General features: G+C 41.7%; 1 protein-coding gene across 8 annotated transcripts in view; it reads right to left on the bottom strand.

Moving 5' to 3' along the window:
• RNF121 (ring finger protein 121) overlaps positions 1-27,129 on the bottom strand; it is a 52,858-nt gene that overhangs the window by 22,003 nt on the left and 3,726 nt on the right. For 6 of the 8 annotated variants that reach the window (XM_036427974.2, XM_036427970.2, XM_045577780.1 and 3 more), the window contains exons 2-3: positions 11,625-11,662; positions 8,019-8,160 (exon numbers count right to left, since the gene is read on the bottom strand). In XM_036427974.2, the coding sequence (XP_036283867.1) occupies positions 8,019-8,160; positions 11,625-11,662 (180 nt within the window). Of the gene's footprint in view, positions 1-8,018; positions 8,161-11,624; positions 11,663-20,582; positions 20,625-27,129 lie in introns of those variants that run through there. The other 2 variants (XM_045577779.1, XM_036427971.2) reach the window with 2 other exon arrangements.

Genomic DNA, 27,129 nt, shown 5'->3' with positions numbered 1-27,129 from the left:
AAAAACACAAACCAAGGACCTGAGGCCACTTTCAGGTGTTAAGGCACTCTCCTTTGGGAAGGCTTGAAAGCCAGATTCTGTTCAGGGTCTAGAAAGCAGCTGCTGGGGTGAGAACTCAGTGCCTAAAAAAAGAGTGAACACAAGTCTACCATGTAAAAATGGAAAGTTACAACTTTGCCTGGTTAATGTATTTGTTTCTACTATAGTATTTATTGGCATTGTGCTTAATAAGTTAAAGCCTCTTTATTAAAGAAGGCATCTTTAATCTCTAGCTTGGCAATAAGTGGCTGAAAGTTACTATGCAAGATTCTCAAAATAATAGCAGACTCTGGTGCCATCTGGTGGCAACACTTCATGCAGACCCATTTGTTTGAATAGTTTCCTTAAGTACTTGTGCCTGATGTGTGGAAGGCACAAAATGATGGAAAGCCTTGGCCATAACTTCTCTTTCAGGGTGTGGAGTGATGAGATATAAACACATAAATTGGGAAGCCATGCAAAGCATCAAGTGCTGACATGAGAGTTCAGAAGATAGAGGTAGCAAGACTGCCTAAAAGAGGCAGAGCTCTAGCTGGTTCTGAAAGAAGCTTGGGTTTGGTAAACAAAAGCCATTCATCCTTCTTTCCATGATCTGAAAAGACCAAGTTGAAGTGAAGACTATCATGAAACTAACTCACTGATTCATTCAGCAAACATTTTCTGAGGAACAAACCAAACTTTTCCAATCTGGAAGGTAAGAAAAGCAATATCCCACTTAACTCCGAAATGCTGTAAGTTAGATGCTAACAATAGCAGCTAGTCCACATTAAATGGACTGTCTTTGTTTTAGATTTATTTATCTCAGGAACTATAATTCATGAAAAGTCAGAAAAGAGCTCTAAATGACTTCCTTCCCTTGCACCAGTTGCCTGTCAGTCGGCTGATGCTTGGCACTTATGATTTGCAGGATCTCATCACTTCTGTACCTTCCTATGCTATGGCGACAGGGATCACCCACCATGCTTGGCTGAAAAGAAATACTGCAGATGGGCTAACACCAAAGTCCAGGTAGCATCTATCCTAATAAAAGGGTAATATGCTAATTAGACCAGCAGACCTTCAGGACATCCTTCAGGACAAAGCCATGGTGGCGGGGCTGAGGCAGAGGCGATTACGTGATCAGGTCAGGAGGGGAGGGCAGTTGGGGATGATCAGGCCAGGGGGAGGGGGAAGAGGATGGGCAGTTGGGTGCGAGCAGACCAGCAGGAGGGTGCAGTTGGGGGAAGCAGGCTGGCAGGGGGGACAGTTGGTGGCAAGCAGGCTGGTGGGAGAGGGGGTGCAATAGGTGGCAAGCAGGTCGGTAGGCAGAGTGGTTATGGGCAATCAGGCAGGCAGGCAGGTGAGCGGTTAGGAGTCAGCAGTCTTGGATTGCGAAACAGATGTCAACTGCTGGTTTAGTTTCATGATAGGATCCCTAAACTGGCAGTCGGACATCTCCCCAAAGGTCCCCAGATTGGAGAGGGTGCATGCTGGGCTGAGGAACACACCCCTCCCTGTGCACAAATTTCGTGCACCAGGCCACTAGGAGCAAAGTAAGAGACTCACAGCTAACAATCAGGTTGAAAGAAGTGCTGATAATGGACAGAGGTCAACTAGAGGAAGGTGTCAGGGAAATGCTGTACAGCTCTGGTCAATATTTTCATGAGTGATTTGGATACATATACAAGAATCTGCTTAGCAAACTGTGGATAGCCCAAAACTGGGGAGATGGGGAAGATCACGGCAGTGAACATGGAAAACAGAAGCAACAAGATCCAAAATGAATAAAGTTCTTCTAGCTCTGACATCCTATAAGCTAATAAGCTGAGATGAAGAACCAAAACCATGTAATGAAACCTAACCAACTACCCAAGTATTGGATGGGAAAGGAATGGTTTAATAGCAGCTCATGTGAAACAGATCTAGGGGTTTCAGTTGAGCACAAATCACCAAGAAATATATGCCAACAGGGCCACTGCCAAAAACACCAAAGCAACCTCATGCTGCTTAGCTAAGAACAGATCCAGAAACAAGGAGGCAGCAGCTCTACTATGCTCTGCTGTCAAAGCATTCCTAGGACCAGGTCTTCAGACCACATTGCATAAAGGACACTGACATATGAGCATGGTCAGTGAGCAGCCAGGATTACAAAGGATCTGAAAACCAAATCAGGTAAGGAACAGCTGAAAGCATTAGGATAGTAGGCCTGGAGAAAACTACAGGATGGCATGGCTGTAACCGTCAGTTATCTGAAGATTGCCCGGTAAGCAGATAGATATATTCCATGCCCTGATAAGACCCACACATTGCTGGAATACCTTATAGGGCAGAAACATTTTTGACAACTCCTTCCTATCACACCTCTGGTAAATGGTCAACCTTACCACAAGAGTGAAGCAGGTCCTTCCATTGCTAACAAATGTATTCTAGAGTTCCTGACTCTGGTAAACCTGCCTTTGTGTCCCTTTTGCTTCTGGGTCTAATTCTTGTCCAGAGACATAAAGAGTAAATTTACTCCGTTTCTTTTGATTACTCCACAATACTTAAAATTACATATCCTCCTCTCCCCAGCTCTTCTCTTCAGGCAAAGTCAGTCATCCAGTCATTTAACAAACACTGAGCACTTACTGTTCAGCATGCTAAGGACTATGGGATTCAGAGATAAAGAACAAAACCTCCTCAAGAACTTAGGTCTACTGAGGAGGAACAAAGAAAGGAGAGGGTAAGTACTTCACTTAATGTAGAAACGAGGAAGGCTTCCTGAAGAAAGCAACCTTTGATCTCTGTCCTGACGGCTTAGGAGGTACAGGTGCAGAAAGAATCATGATGAGTGTTTCAGGATGAAGGAACATGGTATGCTTGAGAAAGTACAACTGGTATTTGAGGGAAGTGTGAGAAATGAGACTACAGGGGCAGGCAAGGCTCTTTGGAGGAAAAGGCTGATGTTTGCCTCACAGAAGTTTTTATTATACTATAAGAAGCAAACTTTTTCTTTCTCATAGAAAGTGGATTATAACTCTTTACCATCTTAGCCAGCATTCTCTAACCCCCTTCAGGTCTTAGCATGAGAAAAATCTATAGTACTTTAAAAATATCCAGCTAGGAGATTTTGCCCCTCATCCATTCCAGGAGGAAATAGCAGATCAGTAGAAAAGAGTTTGAAAAGATGCTATACAGTATTTGGTAACAGACATAAATGATGAAAGCTTCTACTTGGAGATCTTTAAAAATAGGATACTTCCCCAGGCATAAACTTATTCTTTCCCTAACATCCCTGAGGGAGTTAAGGAGTAACATTAGACTTTCTGAATAGTCTAGAGGCCCAATGCACGAAATTCATGCAAGGGCCTTGGCCATACCTCTGCCTCAGCCCTAGCCCACTGCAGCTTTGTCTGAAGGATGTCCGGTCTAATTAGTATATTATGCTTTTATTATTATAGATGATAAAACTGATGTACAGAGAAATTAAAGAGCAAGTTAGGTCTCCAATTGGCCAGGTCTCCAATTCAGATCATCTGTCTCTCAAGTCCTGCCTCCTTAGCATATTCACTGAGTCTGGGGAAACCCTGGAAGCCTGAGGAGGCGAGCTGGCGTAAAGGGATGCCTGAAATATAGGGAAAGGACTTGGGCAAAAGTCATCAAAGAAGGAAAAATCTGGGGTATTATAAACCAAAATGACCATGACAAACTGATAATTTCCTGAAACTCTTAAGAAACCTCAAAAAATAGTTGAGTGGCTCTATGAAAAGAGCACTTCATCAAGAATCAGATTTTGGTTTTATGTCCAGCTCTCCAATTAAATAGTCAAGTGTTCTTGGCAAATAACTTCAGAATTCTGCACTTTGGTCTACTAATCTGAAAAATGGAAATAAAGCCCTATCCTGACCATCTTATAAAGCTGTTGTGAGGTTCCAATGAGATAGCAGATGAGAAAAGATTTTTTTTAAAAACATCATGCCGAAACCGGTTTGGCTCAGTGTTGGAGCGTCGGTCCGCAGACTGAAAGGTCCCAGATCCGGTCAGGGACATGTACATTGGTTGCGGGCACATCCCCGGTAGGGGGTGCGCAGGAGGCAGCTGGTCGATGTTTCTCTCTCATCGACGTTTCTAGCTCTCTATCTCTTTCCTTTCCTCTCTGTAAAATATCAATAAAATATATATTTTTTAAAAATCAACAAATTGGCTCTGGCTGGTGTGGCTCAGTTGGTTGGAATGTCCTCCCATGTACCAAAGGAGTGTGGGTTTGAATCCTGGTCAGGGCATATACCAAGGGTGTGGGTCCAATCCCTGGTTGGGGCGTGTACAGGAGGTAACCAATCAATGTTTCTCGCCCAAATCAATGTTTCTCTCTTTCAAAGATAAAACAAATCAACAAATTGAAACTGTAAGCAATTTAAATTACTCTTGTTTCTCTTATTCAAAAGAGCAGTACCTGAAATTTAAATACAGAAAACAGTAAGATCTCTTGCTCCCAAAAGTAGTTAGACTAAGTTTTTCTTAGCTTCTAACCTGAAGATTATACTTGATCTCCAAGTTAGAGAGAGAAGTTTAATACTTTTCACTGTGAAACAAGTAGATTGACATACTTGCTCATAATCAGTCTCATGGCTGGCAGTATCTATGCTGTCCTAGGTCCTTGAGTCAAGGACAGTGTTTCCCATCAGGGGTGAATTTCCTCCACACAGGACATTTAGCAATGTTTGGAGACACTTTTGGTTGTCACAATTTTGGGAGGGATGCCACTAGCATCTACTAGATAGAGGCTAGGGATGCTGCTAAATATCCTACAATGAACAGGATAGTATAGCATCCCCCCCTCAACCCCCCCCCAAAAAAAATCATCTGGCCCAAATGTTAATAGTCTCCTTATTGAGAAACCTGGTCTAAAAGAACAGAGCTAGTTTATTTCCCACTCAGTGGTCACAGAGGCACAATGAAAAACTGAGTTGCCAACCAGCATTAGTGAAGAACAAAAAATGTCATTCAGTTTGAGAAAAACAGAGCCTTATCAATTAATTCCATCATTTCTTGGTGTGTCATAAAAATCTTTTTCTTTTTCTTTAATATATTTTTATTGATTTTTTTTACAGAGAGGAAGGGAGAGAGAAACAGAGTAGAGAGTTAGAAACATCGATGAGAGTCATCGATCAGCTGCCTCTTGCACACCCTCTACTGCGGATGTGCCTGCAACCAAGGTACATGCCCTTGACTGGAATCGAACCCGGGACCTTTCAGTCCGCAGGCCGACGCTCTGTCCACTGAGCCAAACCGGTTTCTGCAAAACCTTTTTCTTTTTTAAAAGCTATGAATAGCTATATTTTGAATAGTTTCTACTGTTCAATAATCTCAGTGCCACTTCTTTACACAACATTCTCTAGAGAGCTCTTTTGTTTTTTGTTATTTATTCCCATTCTTCACCACATAGACATTCTAATGTGTTTAAATTTATTTATTTATTTTTTGGTGGTGGCTGTTAATTCTCACCTGAGGATATTTTCCCATTGATTTTTAGAGAGAGTGGAAGGAAGTGGGAGAGATAGAGAGGGAAACATTAATGTGCAAGAGACAAATTGGTTGCCTCATGCCAAAGCTTGCAACTAAGGTGCATGCCTTTGACCCAACTCAAACCTGGGAGCCTTAAATCTGCAGGCCGATACTCTTATCCACTGAGCCAAATCAGCTATGGCAAGATGTATATATTTTTTGTGTTTGTTCTGACAAATTGTATTTTTTGTGTGCATGTATTTTAAATTTATTATTGGCACTGTGTTGTATATCTTTCTGTTTGTTACTTTAAAATATATATATATATTATTGATTTTTTTACAGAGAGGAAGGGAGAGGGATAGAGAGCTAGAAACATTGAGAGAAACATCAATCAGCTGTCTCCTGCACACCCCCCCACAGGGGATGTGCCCACAATCAAGGTACATGCCCTTGACAGGAATCGAACCTGGGACCCTTCAGTCCGCAGGCCAGCGCCCTATCCACTGAGCCAAACCGGCTTCGGCTGTTTGTTACTTTTTCACTGATCTGCAGTTACAGTTACCTATGATCAATACTGATGCAAAAATATTAAATGGAAAAGTCTAGAAATAAACGATTCATAAAATTTAAATTGTGCTGTTCTAAGTAGTGTAATTGTAGAAGTTACTTTAATCTATTGTCAGTTTTTTTTCTAAATTTTCTTAATGTTTTTATTGATTATTTTAGACAGAGAGGAAGGGAGAGGGATAGAGAGATACAAAGATCGATGAGAAGAGGAACATTAATCAGTTGCCTCCTGCATGCCCCCTACTGGGGATTGAGCCCACATTCCAGGCATGTGCCCCAACTGGGAATTGAACCGGTGACCTCTTGGTTCATGGGTTCAGGCTCAACTACTGAGCAACTCTGGTTTGGCTCTCTTTGTCAGTTTTAATCATTACTAACCTGCCATTCTTTTTGCCCATGGTAATCCTTTACTGAACAAAAACCCTTAATATAATCAAATTTATCAAGTTTTATCCTATTTACCTACATATTTTTATTATCTTCTTAATTTTACTTTTCCTAATCAGATCTTTTTTTTTTTTAATATATATTTTATTGATTTTGTACAGAGAGGAAGGGAGAGAGATAGAGAGTAAGAAACATCTATGAGAGAGAGTCATCGATCAGGGGCCTCTTGCACCCCCCCACTGGGGATGTGCCCGCAACCAAGGTACATGCCCTTGACCGGAATCGAACCCGGGACCCTTCAGTCCCCAAGCCGACGCTCTATCCATTGAGCCAAACCAGTCTTGGCCTCCTAATCAGATCTTTATATCTGATAACCAAGATGGCTACAATTTTCTTCTAGGTTTTCTAATTTGTCGGCATATATGGAATATCTTTTCCCATCCTCTTACTTTCAATCTCTGTGTCTTTGTATCTAAAGTGAATTTCCTATAGCTCTGACTGGTATTGATCAGTGGTTAGAGCATCAGCCCACACACCAAAGGGTCCCAGATTCAATTGCCAGTCAAGGACACATACCTGGGTTACAGGTCAGGGTCCCTGTGGGAGGCAACCAGTCAATGTGTCTCTCTTATGTCAATGCTTCTCTCCCCTCCAGACTCTCCCGACTCCTTCCCGTCCCCCTACTCTCTCTAAAAAGCAATGGAGCTGAAACCGATTTGGCTCAGTGGATAGAGCATCAGCCTGTGGACTGAAAGGTCCTGGGTTTGATTCCGGTCAAGGGCATGTACCTTGGTTGTAAGCACATCCCCAGTGGAGGCTGTGCAAAAGGCAGCTGGTCAATGTTTCTAACTTTCTATCCCTCTCTCTTCCTCTCTGTAAAAACTCAATAAAATATATATTTAAAATAAATAAGTAAATAAATAAATAGCAATGGAAAAAAATATGAGGTGACGATTAACAAAATAAATAAATAATAAAATAAAGTGTGTCTCTTACAGACAACATATAAATGAATCAGTGTTTTTTTTCATGGTGATTTTTTAATACAATCTACTAATCTCTGTCTTTTAATAGAATTTAATCCATTTACATTTAAAGTAATTGCTAATAAGGATTTACTTCTGACATTTATGAGTATTCCTCTGTATGTTTTTATTCTTCATTTCCTCCATACTGCTTTTTTAAAAAAAATTAATCTAAATCCAACCTATTAGATTTACTGGAGGCTTCACCTTCCCAGTCAAGTGATCACTTCTCCCTCTATTTCAATAGTTCCTAATGAATATCTCCTTCATGAATATGTCCCAAAATATTTAACAGGAAGGGCCTACCTTTTCTGGCCATAAAAGTAGTCTCAGGTTCTATCCCTGTTTTCACCCTCTGAATCACTTGCACCTTAAACACATACCCACCACACAGAATTCACCATTCATACATAAAGTTCATTATCATTGTCCATTCTCTGCCTACATGTGGCTTGGCTTAGGCTGGATCCCAGAATACTTAGGAAGGGTCTCTTGATTACTGACAGACAAAGAAGAGAGAGTCAAATGGCTTACATTGTAGGAGCGAGGATGCCTCTGCTTCCACTGCACCAGGAGCAGCTGGGCCACCACCAAGGTAGCGATGAGGATGAGGACCATTTCGGCATGCATGGCTTCATGACCACGGTGCTTGGCATGCATGCGTGCATGCTCGATCCTGAAAGTCAAACAGATGGGGTTATCCAGTTAGGGCTGGTGTGGTGGTAAAGAGGTAGTGCTTCCCAGGGACATTCTATCTGTCCAAAGTTCAGAACACACTCCTGTATTTCGCAGCTGCAGGGTACTATGTATGCATATGCCCTAGAGCAGCGATCTAGGAGCAACCGCTGCTCCAAAGTTTTCCTTAAACCAGTGGTCACCAACCTTTTGGACCTCATGGATCACCAGTGGTCCATGGACCACCGGTTGGCGACCGCTGCCCAAGAGGACAGGCATTCTGGCATAGAATAGGGGTTCTATGGGCCCCAATAACCAAGCTCAGCAATTAGATTAAATGTGGGTGGTGTGCTGCCTTCCTCCAATGGTAGATACAATATATTGTAGCTGATACCTTTCCAGTTGCAGGAAAAATATCCAAGAAGCCTGTGTCACTACCCATTTCTGACCTATTTAATTCTGTCATTGACAAGAAAACATAACCCAAAGAGAAGACTGTAGCCACAAAGCCTCATAATCTTAGTATTTATGATACCAATAAAGGAGTAGAACTGCAAACGTGTTAATTCTAGGGTTAAGTTTTGCTTTATTTGTCCTACCCTGTCAAGACTAGGGATCCTGAAGACTATTTACAGCCTGAAAAATCTAGATTGCTTTGACTTTATATTAATTCAAGAGTAACTTCACCATCAGCATCCACAGGGAAATAGCCTCAAGGACTTAAGAAACTCTTATTTAATCTAAGACTGGCATTGTCTTGTCCTGAGTATTGGTAGCAAATTATTTCCTTGGTCAATACAGGCAAAAAGCTTTTCCTAAGTACAGAGAAGAATAGTTATTCCTATTACTCTGGGTCAGAGTCAGTCAAGGGAAAAGAATAAGGAAGAATTTAGTCAAAAAATCAAATACAAATATAGCCTGTGGTCAGGAGCTTTTGTACAAGTTTTCCATGTATAGGGAGGAGGATTAGGGAGGGAAGGAAAGAACAACCTAAATGCTATCTTCATGGAGTTCCTGAGGGCAACAAGAACCCAGCGGGGTGAGTTATGGGTAAATGATAAAGCAAATATAGCAAAAACGGTAATTGTAGAATCTACGTGGTGAGTGTAAGGGTGTTCACTGTGCATTTCTGTATGTCTAACATTTTTCATAATACAATGTTAGGGGCTGAAACTCAGTGGGCAGCCAAATGTCTCAGCCAGCCAGCCACAGCACCTAAAGGTGCACTTTACATAAAACACTATCCTGCGTGAGAGACTCTGACAAAAAGATGATAAGGTTATGAGTAAGAAACTTTAACCAGTTAACTGCCACAATATTTTGAATTTAATTTAAAAAGGTCTGCCGCTTGCGTCTATAGACATTTATGGCGTACAAATGGTTAAGGTTGTGGCCTTGACCAAGAAAATTAACAACTCTACATCACATTTCTTCATCTGTCAAAAGGAGTCCATATCTTTTCTGCCTCCCTCACAGGCTTATTGTGAGAATAAGCTAAACTAAAAGGACAAGTAACACTTTAAAAACCTAAGGACTGTGGGGAATAATAAAGATAAGAAATGCATTTCTTGTTCTCAGATAATATATAAATTAATGGATGTACACAATGAAAGAATCTAGAAAAGACCAAAGAAAACATCTATTTCAAGTTCCCACTCAATGAAAAAATTATTTTTGATATCCTTTGTATGGAATACTTCCATTGGCTTGAGAACATACGCCTCTTAAAGTAACCTATTCTAGAACTAGCAGTGTCTGACACATTGTAGGTACTTATATCTACACTTCAATGCTTTAAGAGGTAGGAGGGCCCTAGCTAGCTTGGCTCAGTGGATAAAGCATCGGCCTGCAGACTGAACGGTCCTGGGATCAATTCCGGTCAAGGGCACAAGCCCGGGTTGTGGGCTCAGTCCCCAGGAGTGGTGTGCAGGAAGCAACCAATCAGTGATTCTTGCTCATTATTGATGTTAAGAATCCCTTCCTCTCTGAAATCAATAAAAAGGCGGAAGGTTCTCTATCTCTCAATATACCATGATTATTAACCCTTTGCACTCCGAACCATTCTGGACATTGGCTACCAGCTACTCGACGCTACTTTGCGAAACGTGCGTTGAATTAACTCAATTCCCCGTAATCACTATTAAACTGCAATGTCCCCTGAGAGGGGACATCCGAGTGATATGCTAGAATTCCGATGTCCCCTGAGAGGGGACAGCGGAGTGCAAAGGGTTAAAAATGTTTCTGATAATAATACAAAATCTATCTTTCTATAGCTCCAATGTATTGGACCTAAACCTATATTCTGGAACAATAAAGGGCATATCCACTTCTCTTTTCCAATGATGCCCCTTCAAAGATTTCTCATGATCTTATTTTTTAAAAACAAAACCAAAAACTATCCTGTTCCTATCACCATTTTCCTAGCCTTTTTAGTTCTAGATATTTATTTTATTTATTTTTAGTTCTAGATCTTGTAAACATTATTAATAAAACATAATGTGAAGATCATTAATCCTGGTTGCCTTCTTTGAGACATTATCTAGCCAAAGATCTTCTTATACTGTAGTGTCTACAACATCCAGTGTGGCCTCAGTCTAGCAGAGCACAATGGCATGGTCCCTACGTTAAGGCTGATAACATATTTCTATGAACATCTTCCAAATGATTTGAATTATTTCAGTAGCTGAGGTACACAACTGCTGCATATTAAGCTTAAAGTCATCTAAAATCTTAAAGTCATCATATTACAAGTTGGGCTTGTCATATGAGTTAATATTTTTGCCATTCTATATTTTTACAACCAATAGTTTTAATTTAAAACGTCTTTTTCCCTCATTATTAGGTTTTATTTGGTTGACTTCAGCTCACTGGTCAGCCATCTTGTGAAGTTTGTGGGGCAATCTCTCTGAAACTCCTTTACTAATTAGAAATCATGACAATAAGATATTTGTTGGCCCACTCTGGGTACACAGCAAGTAGCCAGCAAGTTGAGATCTTCTATTTTCTCAATCAGATCCCTCTGCCCTGTTTGATGTATAATGATAATAAACATCTTCAAAGTAGGTGACACTGGAGCTCACCACATGCCAGGCACTGTTGTAAGAATTTCATATATATTAATCCTCTCAACTCTATGAGGTACAGGTACTATTTTGATCCACACTTGACAAAGGAAAAAAACTAAGGCAAATTAAGTAACCTGGCCAAGATCACAGAGCTAGGAAATGGTACAACTAGTATTAAAACCCCGGTGGATAGTCTGGTACATTTATGCATTTGCTTCCCAGGAACAAGGGAGCTACCCAGAAGTGACCCTGTACTGGAAAAAAATCCCCAAAGACCTAGCCTACTGGTCATGAGTCACTGTCTCCCACAGACAAGGAAACAAAAAGAATAGATATACAACTCTACTAGTTGGATTACCCGATAGTCCCCAGCCTGAGGGGTCCACACTGTCACACTTACCTCCATTGCTCCTCTGGCGAGAGGTGTGACATATCAACCTGTAGAAAGACACCACCAAAAAAATCCATTACTGTCTTAGGCTGTCCCTGCCCAAAATAAGGTGCTTACACATTCATCAATATCCACCAAGGAATTACAGGTAGCTTTAAGTGCCACCATTTCTATGAAGCCTTCCTACTACTCTATTCCCCACTGATCTCTCCCTTCTAGAACTAACCAGTAACTCTGGTTAATGCCTATGACTGACATTGTTTTGCATGTCTGTGCTAAGCAATAAGGACAAAAGAATGAACCCAATTCCCAAGATTCTCACAGGTATGAGATAAAAACATAGTATTTCTTTATTGATATTGAAGACTAGCTATGGAAGAAAAAAAAAGGGGGGGGACTTTTCATCCAACCTGTGGTGTGACAGATCAGTGAAAACTTCCTGGAGGTGAGATGTGAAATACTACCCAGATGAGGAAATTAGAGAAATATGTTCCAGGAAAAGGACTAACATAACCATGAAGTTATAAAGCATACAAACAATTGAGTATGGGGGTGGGGTTCCTCTGCCTGGCTGGTGATCAGGGCTGATCAGGGCCATCTCACCCAGTCTCGATTGGGCTGGTGGCTGGGGAGGGACCTCGGGAGGGCTCCAGGGCTTGTCCAACCCATCTTGCCCAGTCCTGATTGGCTGGACCCCAGCAGCAAGTTAATCTACCAGTCAGAGCATCTGCTCCCTGGTGGTCAGTGCACGTCATAGCAACCAGTCAGTCAACCGATAGGACACTTAGCATATTGGACTTTTATATACACTGAGTGGCCAGATTATTATGCTCTCTGAACGCAAAATAATCTGGCCACTCAGTGCATATGTGTGTGTGTTTTATGTATATGTATATGTATATGAATATGAATATGAATATGAATATGAATATGAATATGAATATGTATATGTATATATGAGGCCCGGTGCATGAATTTGTGCATGGGTGAGGTCCGGCCAGCCTGGCCAGAGGGAAGGGACATGGTCAGTTGGCCAGCCTGCCTGCTGGTGGAACTCCTGGTCAAGGGGACAATTTGCATATTAGCATTTTATTATATAGGATATACACTGAGTGGCCAGATTATTATGTGTTCAGAGATCATACAATAATAATCTGGCCACTCAGTGTACAGAGATTGTAACTCACTGGTGGTCCATGAGGTCCCAAAGGTTGGCAACTGCTGCTCTAGTTTCCCCAAGAGAACACGCTGGGTGAGATGAACAGTGAAACTTAGCACATGTGATATGTCTTCATTCCTTGGGGTTTAACTCATTCCCACATTTTACCACAAGAAATGGTTTCAGGGCAACAACTTCCTTTCTCAGTGAAGAGAAACAGTTGTAGGTCCTAATCTGGCATGGCTATTTATTTGATTTATTCCAAAGAACAGGTTACTTCTCTCCATGCCTCAGTTTCCCCACATATAAAATGAGGGAGGGGATTGGCTTAGGTGATTTTCAAAGTAGTAATTCATACCAAATCTGTCTAACTCCAAAGCTTTGAAGTTAGTTATAACACTCTGGCTTTCCAAACTTCCAGTTTAGTTAGTTCCACAGAAGTTAAAGCAAAATTCCTTCAGTGTTGTGAGCTGTGATATTAACAGGCTGTGACCAAATTAAATTAGTGAAAGCGTACCAAGTGACTACTATATGCACCCATCACTCAGGGGATGGCCCCTTGCTCTGGTTTCAAGTACCTGCTAACTGCAAAGGGGCCTAAACTCTGGAACTCCATCCACCAGGACAACCTAGCATTTCAGAAGTCTCAGTTGATCCTTCCAAAAGTTAAAGACTGATCAACTTTGCGGCTAGAGACCTCATTCTTTCACAAAACATTAGAGATAACTAAGTAACCTTTGCTCTTGAGGTATTCACAGTCGGAGGAAGAGGGACAGGCTATTAAACATAATATGATAAGGATAACACTGACACATAAACAAAATGCTGTGTAAGCACAGAGAAAGAAGAGATTAGCTAGCTTCTAAACCTGGTATGAATACAGCACAACAACCAGGCTAACTGCCTCTATCTTGTGGACAAAGATACTGTGATCTGCTGTGTAACTGGAATGACAAGTGAAGTCCAAAGGTTCACAGGCTACCCATATTTGTGGCTCCCCGTTCTCTCATTCACATTTTTCTCCAGCTCCTTAGACTTGCCAAGAATGCAAGGCCAACAAATCAAAGTAGAACTACCTACCTCACTTTTCAGAACTCACAAATCATCTGGGAATCATGCTTAGCCAAACAGAAAAGCCTAACATGGACAGTACACTCTGGGCAGTGAAGTGAAAGTAGATGCTAGCTACTGTGGCTGTAGTAACTGCTACGGCTGCTGTCTGCCCTCTACCCCCACCCTTCCTACCAACACAAGACAGCACATCCTCCAAGCAGCTGAGATGCAAAGCTTTTTAAAATGAAACTCTTCAAATATATACAAAAGTAGAAGAAATGGTTTAATGACCTCTCTCCCATTTAACAATTATCAAATTTGGGGGCCTAACATTGACTTTTTTGATTCTTCAATGCCTATCCCAGTGTTTCCCAACCTTCTCTCAGGATGAGAATCACCTGGTGGAGTTGTTAAAACACAGATTCCCGAATCCCAACTAAGAAGTGCTAAACTAGAATTTTTGAGAACATATAGGTAAAATTGCATACCTAACTTAGTGCTCTGTATATAAAATCTGTCTTAGAGCACTAGTTAAGTATACAATTTTACCTATATGTTCCCAAAAATTCTAGTTTAGCACTTCTTAGTTGGGATCCGGGAATCTGTGGTTTAACAACTCCACCAGGTGATTCTCATCATGAGAGAAGGTTGGGAAACACTGGCCTATCCTATCAAATTTGTTATTTCCCAGACTGGCTTCCTCTCCACCTGGTCCTCCTCTCTCACTCTTTCCTATATGCACACCAGCTTCCCACACATTCTACACTTTTCTATCCATCCATAAGAACCAATCCAGACGTCACCTTTTCCAGAAACCCTTTCAGAACAGAATTATCCTTTCTATGAAGTCCTAATCGGAACTATTCAGGCACTGATCACATTAACTCACCTAGGAAATCGCTCTTGAACTTTTCATTGCCACACCGCCTTAGTATAGACTTTATCCTTGCTCTCTCCTAGACTAATGCAGTGACTTTCAAGGTGATCTCTCTAACTCTGATCTTGCCAGAACAGATTCATAACAAAGAAGCAGCCACAGTGATCTTTATCAGACACATATGACTGTATCCTTGACCCATTCTGATAACCTTCTATTACCTTCGGCTTAAAGTCCAAACTCCTTTGCATGACACGGAAGGTACTTCATAATTTGGTCCAACAACTTATCTCATCACTCCCCACCAAATGGCTTACACTCTAGCCACACTGAACTGCCTACCATTCTTCCCTTCTACCCCTCACTGCTTCTATTATATAAAAGCTGCTGCTGTCTTCTCCCACTAGAATTCTTTCCTCACCTTCACCGCCTAGTTAATTTCTATTCACTCTTTAAAATGCAGCTTAAATATCAATTCCCTTGTGAGACATTCTCCAACTATTCATTCACACAACCATTTGACAACTGTTAACTGATCAGATGTTAAGCTCTAGACAGGGATACAATAATAACAGCTTCACACTCAAGGAGCTTAAAATCTGGTAGATCTCTGCAGGTGAAGTAATTCCTTTCCTCCTCTGTTCTCCTGCAAAATTTTGCAATTTGCACATACCTCTAAGGTCACATTTATTACTTTTATAACTATTTCTGAGTCTGTTTCCATCGCTGGGCTCTAATCATCTTGAGGCCAAGGATTGTTTGTAAAGCTTTACTGAGGTATAGCATCCATTTAAGATGGACAATTCAATATTTACAGAGTTGCTCAATCATCTTATTTTAAATCATTTCCATCACTCTAAAAAACACACCTTATGCTCATTTGCCAGCTTCCTATTCCCACATCCAACCTAGGCAAGCACAAATCTACTTCTCTACATATTTGCCTTTTCTGGACTTTTCATATAAATGAAGTTTTATAATATATGGTCTTTTTGGATGGGATTCTTTCACATAGCATAATCTTTTTCAAAGATCATCCATATTACAGCATGTATCAGTTCTTTTCTTTTCTTGCCATGTAACATTCCACTGTATGGATATACATTTTATTTTTCCATCAGTTTTTAGACATTTGTGTTACTTCTAATTTGGGGCTAATATGAATTATATTGCTATGAACATTTGTGTATAAGCTTCTGTGTTGGCATATGTTTTAATTTCTCAAGTATATACCTAGAGGTGGAATTACTGGATCATACACTAACTCTATGCTTAAGAGTTTTCCACAGCCACTATACTATTTTACATTTCCACTAGCACATATGAGGGTTCCATTTCTTCCACTCTCTCAACAATACTTGTTATGTGTTTTTTATTATGGCATCATAGAGGGTATGAAGTGGGATTGCTGATGGGTAAATGAAATTGAATATCTTTCCATGTATATTTTCTTTGGAAAAAAGTCTATTCAAATTGTCCATTTTTAAGTGGGTTATTTATCTTTTTCTTGTTGAGTTGTAGGAGTCTTTATATTGTATATTCTTAGCATGTGTCCTTCATCAGATATTTTCTCCCATTTAGTAATCCTACTGAGTGTCAAGTGGTCCAAGAATCACTGGAATATTATTCATCTTTGTGTTTCAAAGAACTGGCACATAATCTGGCACATTGGATTTGTCCAATAAATGTTAGATGGATGTTATATAATGCCTTACTCATTCAGTATCCCTAGCACTATACACAAACCACAGACTTTGGAGATACAGAGACAGAATAATTCCCTCCTGAACAATGGGGATTCTGCTGAAGTAATCAGAGAAACTGGGAAAACCATCTGAAACCAATAGAACTTAATCTGTATATATTCACTGCTATCAGTCATCCCCAAAACAGCTACTCTCTCTGAGAATAAAGAAGCAACTTTTGTATAACCCATCCCTTCAGTGGCCCACACTCAGAAGTAGATATCAAAATTCCTTATCATTAGAATACTAGCCCCTCCCCCCTCCCTCAGCCAGCAGGAGATAAAGGATATGACAGAATCACAAACTATGCTCATTCCTAGCAGTAAATGATATTTTGATTTCAAGTGACTTAAGTGACCTTTCTTCTTAAGGAACTCAGAAGTTGATCCAAAGAAAAGAGACAGGCTGGCATCTGGACCACATCAGAGATGTAGAGCTAACAAAAGTGCCCCATCCTTTATGGCTACCAAGTTAGAAAGTGAGTCTTCCTCATAAAAGAAATGCTAACATGAAACTCTACATGATCATCAGTAACAATAATAAATACTTTCCAAACTTAACACAGCATACAACTAGGACCAAAGGATGCTTTGGGGAGAATGAAGAACACAAGTGGTTGTACCAGAAGGCCTCGGTCGGTGTGGAAGAAAATGTCTCTACCATCTTTTCCTTCCTTTTTATTACTCAAGTTACAAATGAGGCTCTTCAGCCTCATACCCTTCTTAGCAAGTCACTGTGTCACCCAAGTTCAATATTTTCTGGTGTCCCAATGCTGCCTATAAAAGAAAGTCAGAACTCCTCAGCAGGCTGCACAATGCTCTCAATAAGAACACTGAAAGTGCGCTCTTGTGACCACACCTGGCCACAATCTGATCCCAAATTACCTTTCCAGATTTACCTTCCTCTGTCCTGCAACTCCTCTGGCACTTAACATATGCTCCCCTATACTATGTATAATATACCAAAGTACATGCATTCTGGAAATAGATAAGTTTGGAAGCCCCTTACCTTAATTAAGGCAAGTCTTCCCTGCCTCTTTAATCTCTTCTCCATTTCTGTCCCCAGAGTGATCTTTCTTTTCTTTTTTTTTTTCTTTTTTTTTTTAATATATTTTATTGATTTTTTTACAGAGAAGAAGGGAGAAGGATAGAAAGTCAGAAACATCGATGTTAAAAACATCGACCAGCTGCCTCCTGCAACACCCCTACTGGGGATGTGCCTGCAACCAATGTACATGCCCTTGACCGGAATCGAACCTGGGACCTTTCAGTCCGCAGGCCGATGCTCTATCCACTGAGCCAAACTGGTTTTGGCCAGAGTGATCTTTCTAAAGCAAACCTGATCCATGTCACTCACCTAAAGCTAATCATCCATTCTGTCTAATAAAGAGGGAATATGCTAATTGACCATCACTCCATCACAAAGATGGCTATATTCATAGCTGAGGCCAAGTTCCCATAAGGAGCCTTAATGAGCAATCAGCAGGGACCTGAAGCTATGCCCTACCGCCCCGTGGAGTTTGACAGAGGATCTCAGGCTGCGACCCCTGCCCTGGCACCAGGCCAGGGGACCTGAGGCCATGCCCCCAACCCAGTGGGGCTTGACAGGTGACCTCAAGGTGTGCTTCCCATCCTGGTGCTGGGCTAGGGGACCTCAGGCTGGGGGGCCTCAGGCCACGCCCACCACCATGTGGGGCTTGACAGTGGACTTCAGGCAGTGCCCCCTGCCTGACTGGGCTTGACAGGGAACATCAGGCCGTGCCCCCAACCCAGCTGGGCTTGACAGGAGACCTCAAGGTGCACCCCCAGTGCTGGGTCAGAAGAACTCAGGTTGCACCCCCCACTAAGTGGGGCTTGACAGGGGAATTCAGGCCATACCCTCCACCCCAGCACCAGGCTGGGGGAAACTCAGACCACAACCCCTGCCCCAGCACTTGGCCAGGGGAACTGAGGCTGCATGCCCTCTACTCAGCTGGGCTTGACAGGGAAGCTCAGACTGTGCCCCCCACCCAGTGGGGCTTGACAAGGGACCTTAAGGTGCACCCCCAGCGCTGGGTCAGGAGAACTCGGGCTGTGCCCCCCACCCAGCGGGGCTTGACAGAGATCTCAGGCCACTCCCCCGTCCTGGCGCAGGGCCAGGGGATCTGAGGCTATGCTTCCTGCCCCGTAGGGCTTGACAAGGGTGGGACTGGCTAGATCTGGATCTAGCCCAATGTGTGTGTGTGGGGGGGGGGGGGGCGGCGCGATTTTGAGGTGCATGTGGGTGGATGGGAACTTGATTCTGGGTCCCATGGTACGCCCCAGACTGACAGGAGGAAGATTTTCATATACATTTTACTAATTTTCTTTTATTTCTGATGCTTCTATTATAGAGAAAGGGCAAATAGCAATATTAAATTATTTCCTCTAGTTAATCCCCTTTTAATGTACACAGATTTTGTGCATTGAGCCACTAGTTACAGATAAAAATCCAGACTCCTTAGCACAGCATATAAACCCTCAATAATCTCACACAAGTCTCCCTTTCCAGTCTCCCTACTTTCTGATTACTCCCCACGTTCTACCCTGATGCTCCAGTAATACTAAACTACACACAGTTCCCTGGCAATGCCATTCTCTCCCTCTCACCTCCCACCTTGCACATGTTATTCCTCCGGCCAAGAGGACCCTTCCCTTCCTTCTTTAGTTGGTTACTTTCTAGTTACGGTATCTTTCATACCAGCTAAAGTGCCACTTCTCGGAAGCCTTTCCTGATTCCTTGCCCACCATTTTCTGTGCTCCCAGAGATCTCTGTGCTTCTCTGTAATACAGCAGTTGTTACATCATCTGTTTATATGACTAACCATTCCACTAGACTATGAGCAGCCTGAGGACAAGGCCTATGTCTTCATTATCCTTCACGGCTAAAATAGTGCCCTTGGTAAATGCTCAGAGTATGTTTGATCAATGAATAAATGAGTGAACAGGATTCTCCCCCCATAAACATGAGAATGGCATAACAAATAACTTTATTAATATTTTTAGCTAATAATATTGCAGTTCGAAGTGCCTTATGACTTGCCTAACAGTGCCTAACAACTCTGTGATAGAACTAGGATAAAATGTCAGAGCTTTAGAGTCCCAGACCAATGTTCAGACATCTCCCCTGAGTTCTAAATTCATATTTCCACTCACTCACCTAATTAACACCAGCACTTAGATGTTTAAATAGCAGCATCTCAAACTTAATGTGGCCAAACAGAATTTTTTATACTTCCTCCCTCTCCCCTCCAAGTTTCTTCCCTGGTCATTCCTGTTTCAGCAAGTGACACCATCAACCAATGATCAAATCAGGGCAAAACAAATCCCAAAAACCTGAAAGTTGAGCTTATTTTCTTTCTCTTACATCCCATATCCAACCCACCATCAAGTCTGTAGACTCTACTTTAAAACATATTCTAAATTCATCCTCTTTCCTCCATGGTCTCAGCTGCCACCCACCCCCACTCCCAACTACAACGCCATCATTTCTCATTGCACTGCTGCAATAGTCTAACTGCTCTCCTTGAATGCCCTCCTCCCCCATCCAATTCCTGAAAACAGCCGGAAACATCACTTTTAAAATGCAAATCCGCTCACTTAATTTCTATTTTTAAAGCCATCCAAAATTTTTTCATTGTACGATCAATAAAATTTAACATGTTTAGCAGCATCTACAAGTCCTTACAGTTCTGACTCGGCCTAACTTCCTGACCTCCACTGGTACTACTTTTCACCTGCTTACTATAAGTCAGTCACATTGGCCTTCTTTTGGTCCCAACACATGCTTAGCTCATTAGCATCAACTTCTCCCTCTACCTGACACCTATGCTTCCAAATCTTCGTACGTGTTAGGTTTTCAATATTCAGGTCTTGGTCCAAATATCACCTCTTAGGAGGCATTCCATAACAACCCTATTTAGAGTAGCAGCCTCTTTATCACATCACCCTCAGAGCACTTATAACCATTTGGAGTTATCTTGTTTGTTACTTATTTGTTATCTATTTTTATGCTCCATTAGAAAATAACTTCAGTCCGAGCTGATTTGGCTCAGTGGAGAGCGACAGACTGCGGACCGAAGGGTCCCAGGTTCGATTCCGATCAAGGGCATGTACCTCGGTTGCAGGATCCGCCCAGGCCCTCGTCAGGACACGTGCAGGAGGCAACCAATCAATGTGTTTCTCTCACATTGATATTCCTTTCTGTCTTTTCTTCTCTCTCTAAGAAATCAATGGAAAAATCTCCTCAGGTGAGGATTTAAAAAAAAAGAAAAAGGAAGTAACTTCACAAGAGCAAGGACCTTGAAGCATAGATTGTCTCTGTATCCATATATGAATTCCCAAGACCAAATAAAATGTCTGGCATAATTAAATGCTCAATAAATACATAATTAAATTTGAAAATAGTGAATCCATATCATAGACTACACCAGCAATAGAGATCACAGAGTCACATCACCAGGGTCAAATCTCAACTCCACTTACAAGCTGTGCAACCCTTAATTACTTAGCTGTGCCTCAATTTTCTTCATCTGGAGAGTAAAGATAATGATAGTATTAAAATAGAATAAAAGAGCTAATGCATGTAAAATGCTTAGCATACGGCCTAGACCAGTGGTCAGCAAACCGTGGCTCGCAAGCCACATGCGGCTCTTTGGCCCCTTGAGTGTGGCTCTTACACAAAATACCACGACCTGGGCGAGTCTATTTTGAAGAAGTGGCGTTAGAAGAAGTTTAAGTTTGAAAAATTTGGCTCTCAAAAGAAATTTCAATCATTGTACTGTTGATATTTGGCTCTGACAACTAATGAGTTTGCAGACCACTGGCCTAGACCATGGCAAGCACTAAAAAAGTTAGCTAAGCCCTAGCCGGGTTTGCTCAGTGGTTGGAGTATCAGACCCTTATTAACTTAAGGGTCTCAGTCAATCCTGGTTAAGGACAGTACTTCAGTTGCAGTCTGGATCTAGTCCTGGTTCCAGGCCCTGGGACCTGTGCGGGAGACAACCAATTGATGTTTCTCTCTGTCTCTCCCCCTACCTTCAACTCCCTCCTAAAAAAGAAAAGAAAAAAATATCCTTGGATGAGGATTAATAAAAAAGAAAAAAATAGCTATTATTGTTACCCTTAGAATAAAAGAAGAAAATATTGTTTCTGCAAGGCCCTAAGACACAAGAAGAGGTTAGGCTCAATCATATGGGCAATGAAGAGTCAAACGTCCCAAGAGACCTCTGAAGCAACAGAGGCATTCTGTTATTGAGAACACCCTACTGGAAGGGTGAAGGGCAGAGGGAACACACACCTTAGCAGAGCTTATGCACTCTGCCTCCAGCTCTCTGCCTCCCTTTCTGCACTGTTTCTTTCTAGTTGCCCAGAGCTAAAAGCCCCATGGCCATAACTCTGCATCCCCTTGGGAAAGTTGCATGTTTACCTCTGAGCAACAAAGACATAAAGGATGTCAAGAAGGAAAAACAGCCAGGCCTGTGGCTGAGTAGTTGAGCTGATCAATGATTCGCTCTCATCACTGATGTTTCTATCTCTCCCTTCCTCTCTGAAATCAATAAAAATGCATTTTTAAATGATCTTTTTTAAAAATATATATATTTTATTGATTTTTCACAGAGAGGAATAGAGAGGGATAAAGGGTCAGAAACATTGATGAGAGAGAATCATCAATCAGTTGCCTCTTGCACACCCCATACTGGGGATGTGTCCAGAACCAAGGTACATGCCCTTGACCGGAATCGAACCTGGGACCCTTCAGTCCCCAGGCTGACGCTCTATCCACTGAGCCAAGCCAAACCGGTTTCGGCTAAAAATGCATTTAAAAAAAACTATTATTAAGAAATACCTTCCCCAACCCTCAGAAATAAAGAATGCATACATATTTTAAAAAAAATAAAAAGAAAGGAAAAACACAACCCTGGCCCGTGTTGGGAAGTGGTTAGAGCATTGGCCCGCAAACCTAAGGGTCATGGGTTCAATTCCCAGTCCAGGGCACACACCTGGGTTACAGGTTCAATCCCCCCCTGCGGGAGGCAATCAATTGATGTGTCTCACATAGATGTTTCTCTCTCTTTCCCATCCTCTTTCTCCCACTCTCTTAAAAAAAAAAAAAAAAAAAAAAATCAATAGAAAATATGTCCTCAGTTGAAGATTAACAAAACAAAAAGGGAAAACACAAATAAAATGGAGATGAAGAATGACAGACACCAAATGAATGATCTTCGGTTGGCTTTCATGGAATAAACTTGTAAGCTCTCAGGCCAAATAGCCCCAGGTGGACTGAATCTACACTCTCCAGAGGCATTCTCTGCCAGCACCTGTGCCTCTCCTTGGGTCAAAGATGTAAAGAAGCAGGATCTGGGGAAAGGAACAAAGAGGACTAAAACATTGAAGCTACAGAAATAATAATTCTAGCCCAATCTGAAGAATTTTGCAACAGAGGTATTCAAAGGGGATTTAGACTTACTGTAGAATGATAAGCTATCATTAGAGGTGTTTAAAAGACTGAGTGATCACTTGTTGGGGATGTTCAACATGGGTGGATTGAATGGTCTAGATTTAAGATTCAAACTCAATAAACATTTGAATATCTACCCTGTTAGCTACTGTGAGAGGTTAGGTACTGGGATCACAGAGATGAAGAATGATACTGTTATGTCCTCTCAAGGAGTTCACTGACTAACTAATGGAGGAGACAGACAATGCAACATGGTAAGTGCTGACAGAAACCTATATAGGGAGCTATGGTAGCAGAAAGCAAGGCCTCAAGATTCAGTGCCTATAACGCACTGTAAGAAGTAATCTGGGGCGCTGGAGCCGCCCGTGGGGAGGTGCCTGCTCCCCCAGCACAGAACCCTGGAACCTGGGGACGAATTGGAGAGGAACCCAGGCGTGGGCATTTTCAGAAGAAGAAACTGGTGCTCAAGAGTATCTGAGCCAAGCCCCTTGGATGCCTCGTAGAAACCAGGGCCTCTGGGAAGGCAGAGAGCAGGCCTGTTGTAAGCCTTTTCAGCTTTTGTCAACTGAGATTGAGGAGGCCAGGGCACAAGGATCTGAGGATGGCTTCTAGGAGCTGAGAGCCAACCCCAGCCAGTAGCCAGCAAGCCGAGACTTCATTCTACAACGGAAAGGAACTGGATTCTGCCGACATCCAGTGAACCTGGACCAGAACTCCAGATGAAATCAAAGCCACAACCGACACCTCAATTTCAGCTGGTGAGACCCTGAATAGGGAACCCAGCCATGCCATGCCTGGCTTTCTGACCTCCTGAACTATGTAATGATAAACAGGTACTGTTTTAAGGCAATAAATATGTGGAAATTTATTACACGGCAACAGGAAATGAATACATCATTTGTCCAAAAAGAAGAATAGCATTTTAGCAACATGTAAGATAAGAATGAGAAAAATCTATATTATCCTCCCCCCAATGCCACTGGAGTAAAAATCTGCAGCAGCTTCTATACTTACAGTCCCCCTCCTGGCTGCAGTTAAACCCACCTTCTTAAGGTTCATGTCTTTCACCTGAGCTTCCAACCATTCTGGATGAGGGCACGTTTGTTTTGAGAAGGGCTGTGCTAATGACACCATCAGAGCAGCCAGATCCCACTTTGGCTAAAAAAAAAAAAAGGCACCCTGGAACCCTCTACTGTAGGGGATCCCTGGACTTTGGCCATCTTTAGGGTCAATAAAGCCATTTAAAAAAATAACAGTTTTAGCTGAAACCAGTTTGGCTCAGTGGATAGAGCGTCAGCCTGCAGACTGAGGAGTCCTGGGTTCGATTCCGGTCAAAAGCGTGTGCCAAGTAGTACAAGGAATATAGATGTGGATAGGACTTTCAAAGAGAATCCAGTCTTATGGGAGAAACAGACAGCATGACCCCAGCCAAATCACCTCTGTAAATGAAGTCCCACACTTATACAAAATGTCTAGTGGGCAATATGGAAAGAATAAAGCCACTCATATTGCCCAGAATGTTTAAGGGGCACAGGTGCTAGAGTCCTCTTGGATTTAAACCCCAGCTCTGTCACGTGGTTGTATGATATTAAACAAGTTAAGTACTCTATGCCTGTTTCCATATCTGTAGAATGGGGATAACTATAATAGTACCTGCCTTGTAAGGCTATGGTACTAATATACTTATAAAACACTGATGCACAGGACCAGCTATTCCTAGTCTAGAACCTAGGTCGACTGTTTACTACTCTAGTTTTTCCCCCCCACTACACCATGCTACTACTCATTTTACATGCCTTAAAATTTTTTTAAGTAAATGGTAAGATATCTAAGATTAAATTTCAGTCACACATGCCTCAATCCCTCAGTAAAATTTTGGCTTTCACAAATAATCCTTAGAGCTGGAAACAAAGAACATGTATCCAATGTCTAGAGGGAGAGACCCACAAGAGAAAAAAACAACAAAAAAAAATAAAACAAGCCGAAACAGGTTTGGCTCAGTGGATAGAGCATCGGCCTGCGGACTGAAAGGTCCCGGGTTCGATTCTGGTCAAGGGCATGTACATTGGTTGCAGGCACATCCCCAGTAGGGGGTGTGCAAGAGGCAGCTGATTGATGTTTCTCTCTATCCCTCTCTCTTCCTCTCTTTAAAAAATCAATAAAATATATTTTTTTAAAAACAGTGATTACTACTTAAAGAAGTAAGGATGGGAATTTCCACAGCCTGCCTGCTGGGGGTTTACCAATCTAGCTGGGAAGAGGAGATATGAAATGGATTGCCATCTTCTCCTGGATGTACCCACTGTCACAGCACAATTTTGTACTTATTTATCTATTTTTGCTAGTCTGTGAACTCCTCATCCATCTTGGTATTATTTTTTTTTCCAGAAAGTTGTGACAAATTAATAAATGAACACAAAATTTGTATTATTAAAAGCAGGGAAAGAAGATGTCAGTATAGATCTGAATAGTTCCAAAAGCTGAGAGAACCTTAAAGTACAGGTGGGATTTGGAAGGGCACAGAGGGAAAGAAAAGGTATTCCAGCAGACAGGACAGCGCTAACAGACCTGGCAGTAATCAGAAAGAGCTATAGACATGATTTAGTCCAACAATTAATTTCAAATAGGAATGCTGTAAGCATTCAATCAAAAAGCATGTATTATTGAGCAGAGGAACTAGTGTTATCACAAACATTTGCTAAATGATACTTATTACTATTACTACTCAAAAATAATAATCATCAAACACTTATTAGGTGCCTGAAGTATGCCAGGCACCATGGTGATAAAGAGACTACAACAAAGAGCAAGAAAGCCTTGACTCTGCTCTCTCTCATGGAGCTAAGTCTAATGGATGAGACAGACAATTAAAATAATGCTTGGGCCGAAACCAGTTTGGCTCAGTGGATAGAGAGTCGGCCTGTGGACTCAAGGGTCCTGGGTTCGATTCCAGTCAAGGGCATATACCTTGGTTGCAGGCACATCCCCAGTGGGAAGTGTGCAGGAGGCAGATCAATGTTTCGCTCTCATGGATGTTTCTAACTCTCTATCCCTCTCCCTTCCTCTCTGTAAAAAATCAATAAAATATATTATAAATAAATAAATAAATAAATAAATAAATAAATAAATAAAATAATGCTTGGTAGAGCTGGGCTAGGGAAAGTGGAGGGGGTCTGAAGGAACATAAAGTAGGGTAACCTAATCAGCAGGCAGTAGGAGAAAGCTCCTTGAGACACCCTTGGTATTTGAGTCCCATAAAGGATCATAATGTTTCAAAGACTGAGTTTGAATAAAGGATTTCATGACTAAATAAAGGTTTAAAAACCACCAATCTAGTCCAATCTCCTCTTTTAGCAAGAATAAAACAGGGCCCAGAAGAGGTAAATTACATACTTGAGGTAATAATGCCTTAAGTTAGTTGTAGGCTGGGCTACCTGCTTTGAACTTGAGCTGGAAACTACTCACTGATCTGCATATCACATCATTTTGGCAAATGAACAAGCACTGGGAGTGGACACATCCAGAATTCGAAGGCACTGGTCAGGTGGATGGGCTGGCCTAGATTGGATGTTGAAGTGCTTTTCTACCTTAGCTTCCAAGCCAGCTCTCTCTGTGCCAAGATGATGCCTCCAATTCCTCTCGGGAGTTGGCCAGCTATCCCTTCCAGGAGGAACTCATTGGCCTCCCAGCCAGTACCCAGGCTTTATCCTATTAACATGCTCAAGTTGAGAAAAAGAATTGAGCTTTGCCACTTATCACAGCCTGTTTAATACCCAGCCTGAGCAGCTAGACCCATTTCTCATCTCCCTAACCACCATTGGGCTAATCGCTCCTCATGACCAGGGATTCAACAGAATCAGATTATCTGTAAATTAAAGGACCTGTATAGAAAACCAATATTACTTTGTTGAACCTGTATAGAAACCAATATTACTTTTGTTAGTCTCCATTTTGAAACTCTCGAGAATGAAATGCTGCTTCATATTTTAACGCTAGGACTTTTGTATATAAAAACAGAAGTAGTTTTACTTTAATGAGTCTGCAGTTTAGTTTTTTTAAACTGAGGGGTAACGAACACTTTGGAATCTATAAAAATGGTTAAAAGCTTAGTGATACCACTTAGTAGCTGCAAGACCACTGGTGTATCTCAAATATTCTGAATTTCAACTTCTTTGATCCTAAACAGGGAATACTAATAAAACT

This window comes from Pipistrellus kuhlii, unplaced genomic scaffold (assembly GCF_014108245.1).
Source record: "Pipistrellus kuhlii isolate mPipKuh1 unplaced genomic scaffold, mPipKuh1.p scaffold_m20_p_9, whole genome shotgun sequence".
Taxonomy (NCBI): Eukaryota; Metazoa; Chordata; class Mammalia; order Chiroptera; family Vespertilionidae; genus Pipistrellus; species Pipistrellus kuhlii.
Note: the sequence above shows the minus strand (reverse complement) of the source record. Positions and strands in the feature narration are given on the sequence as shown.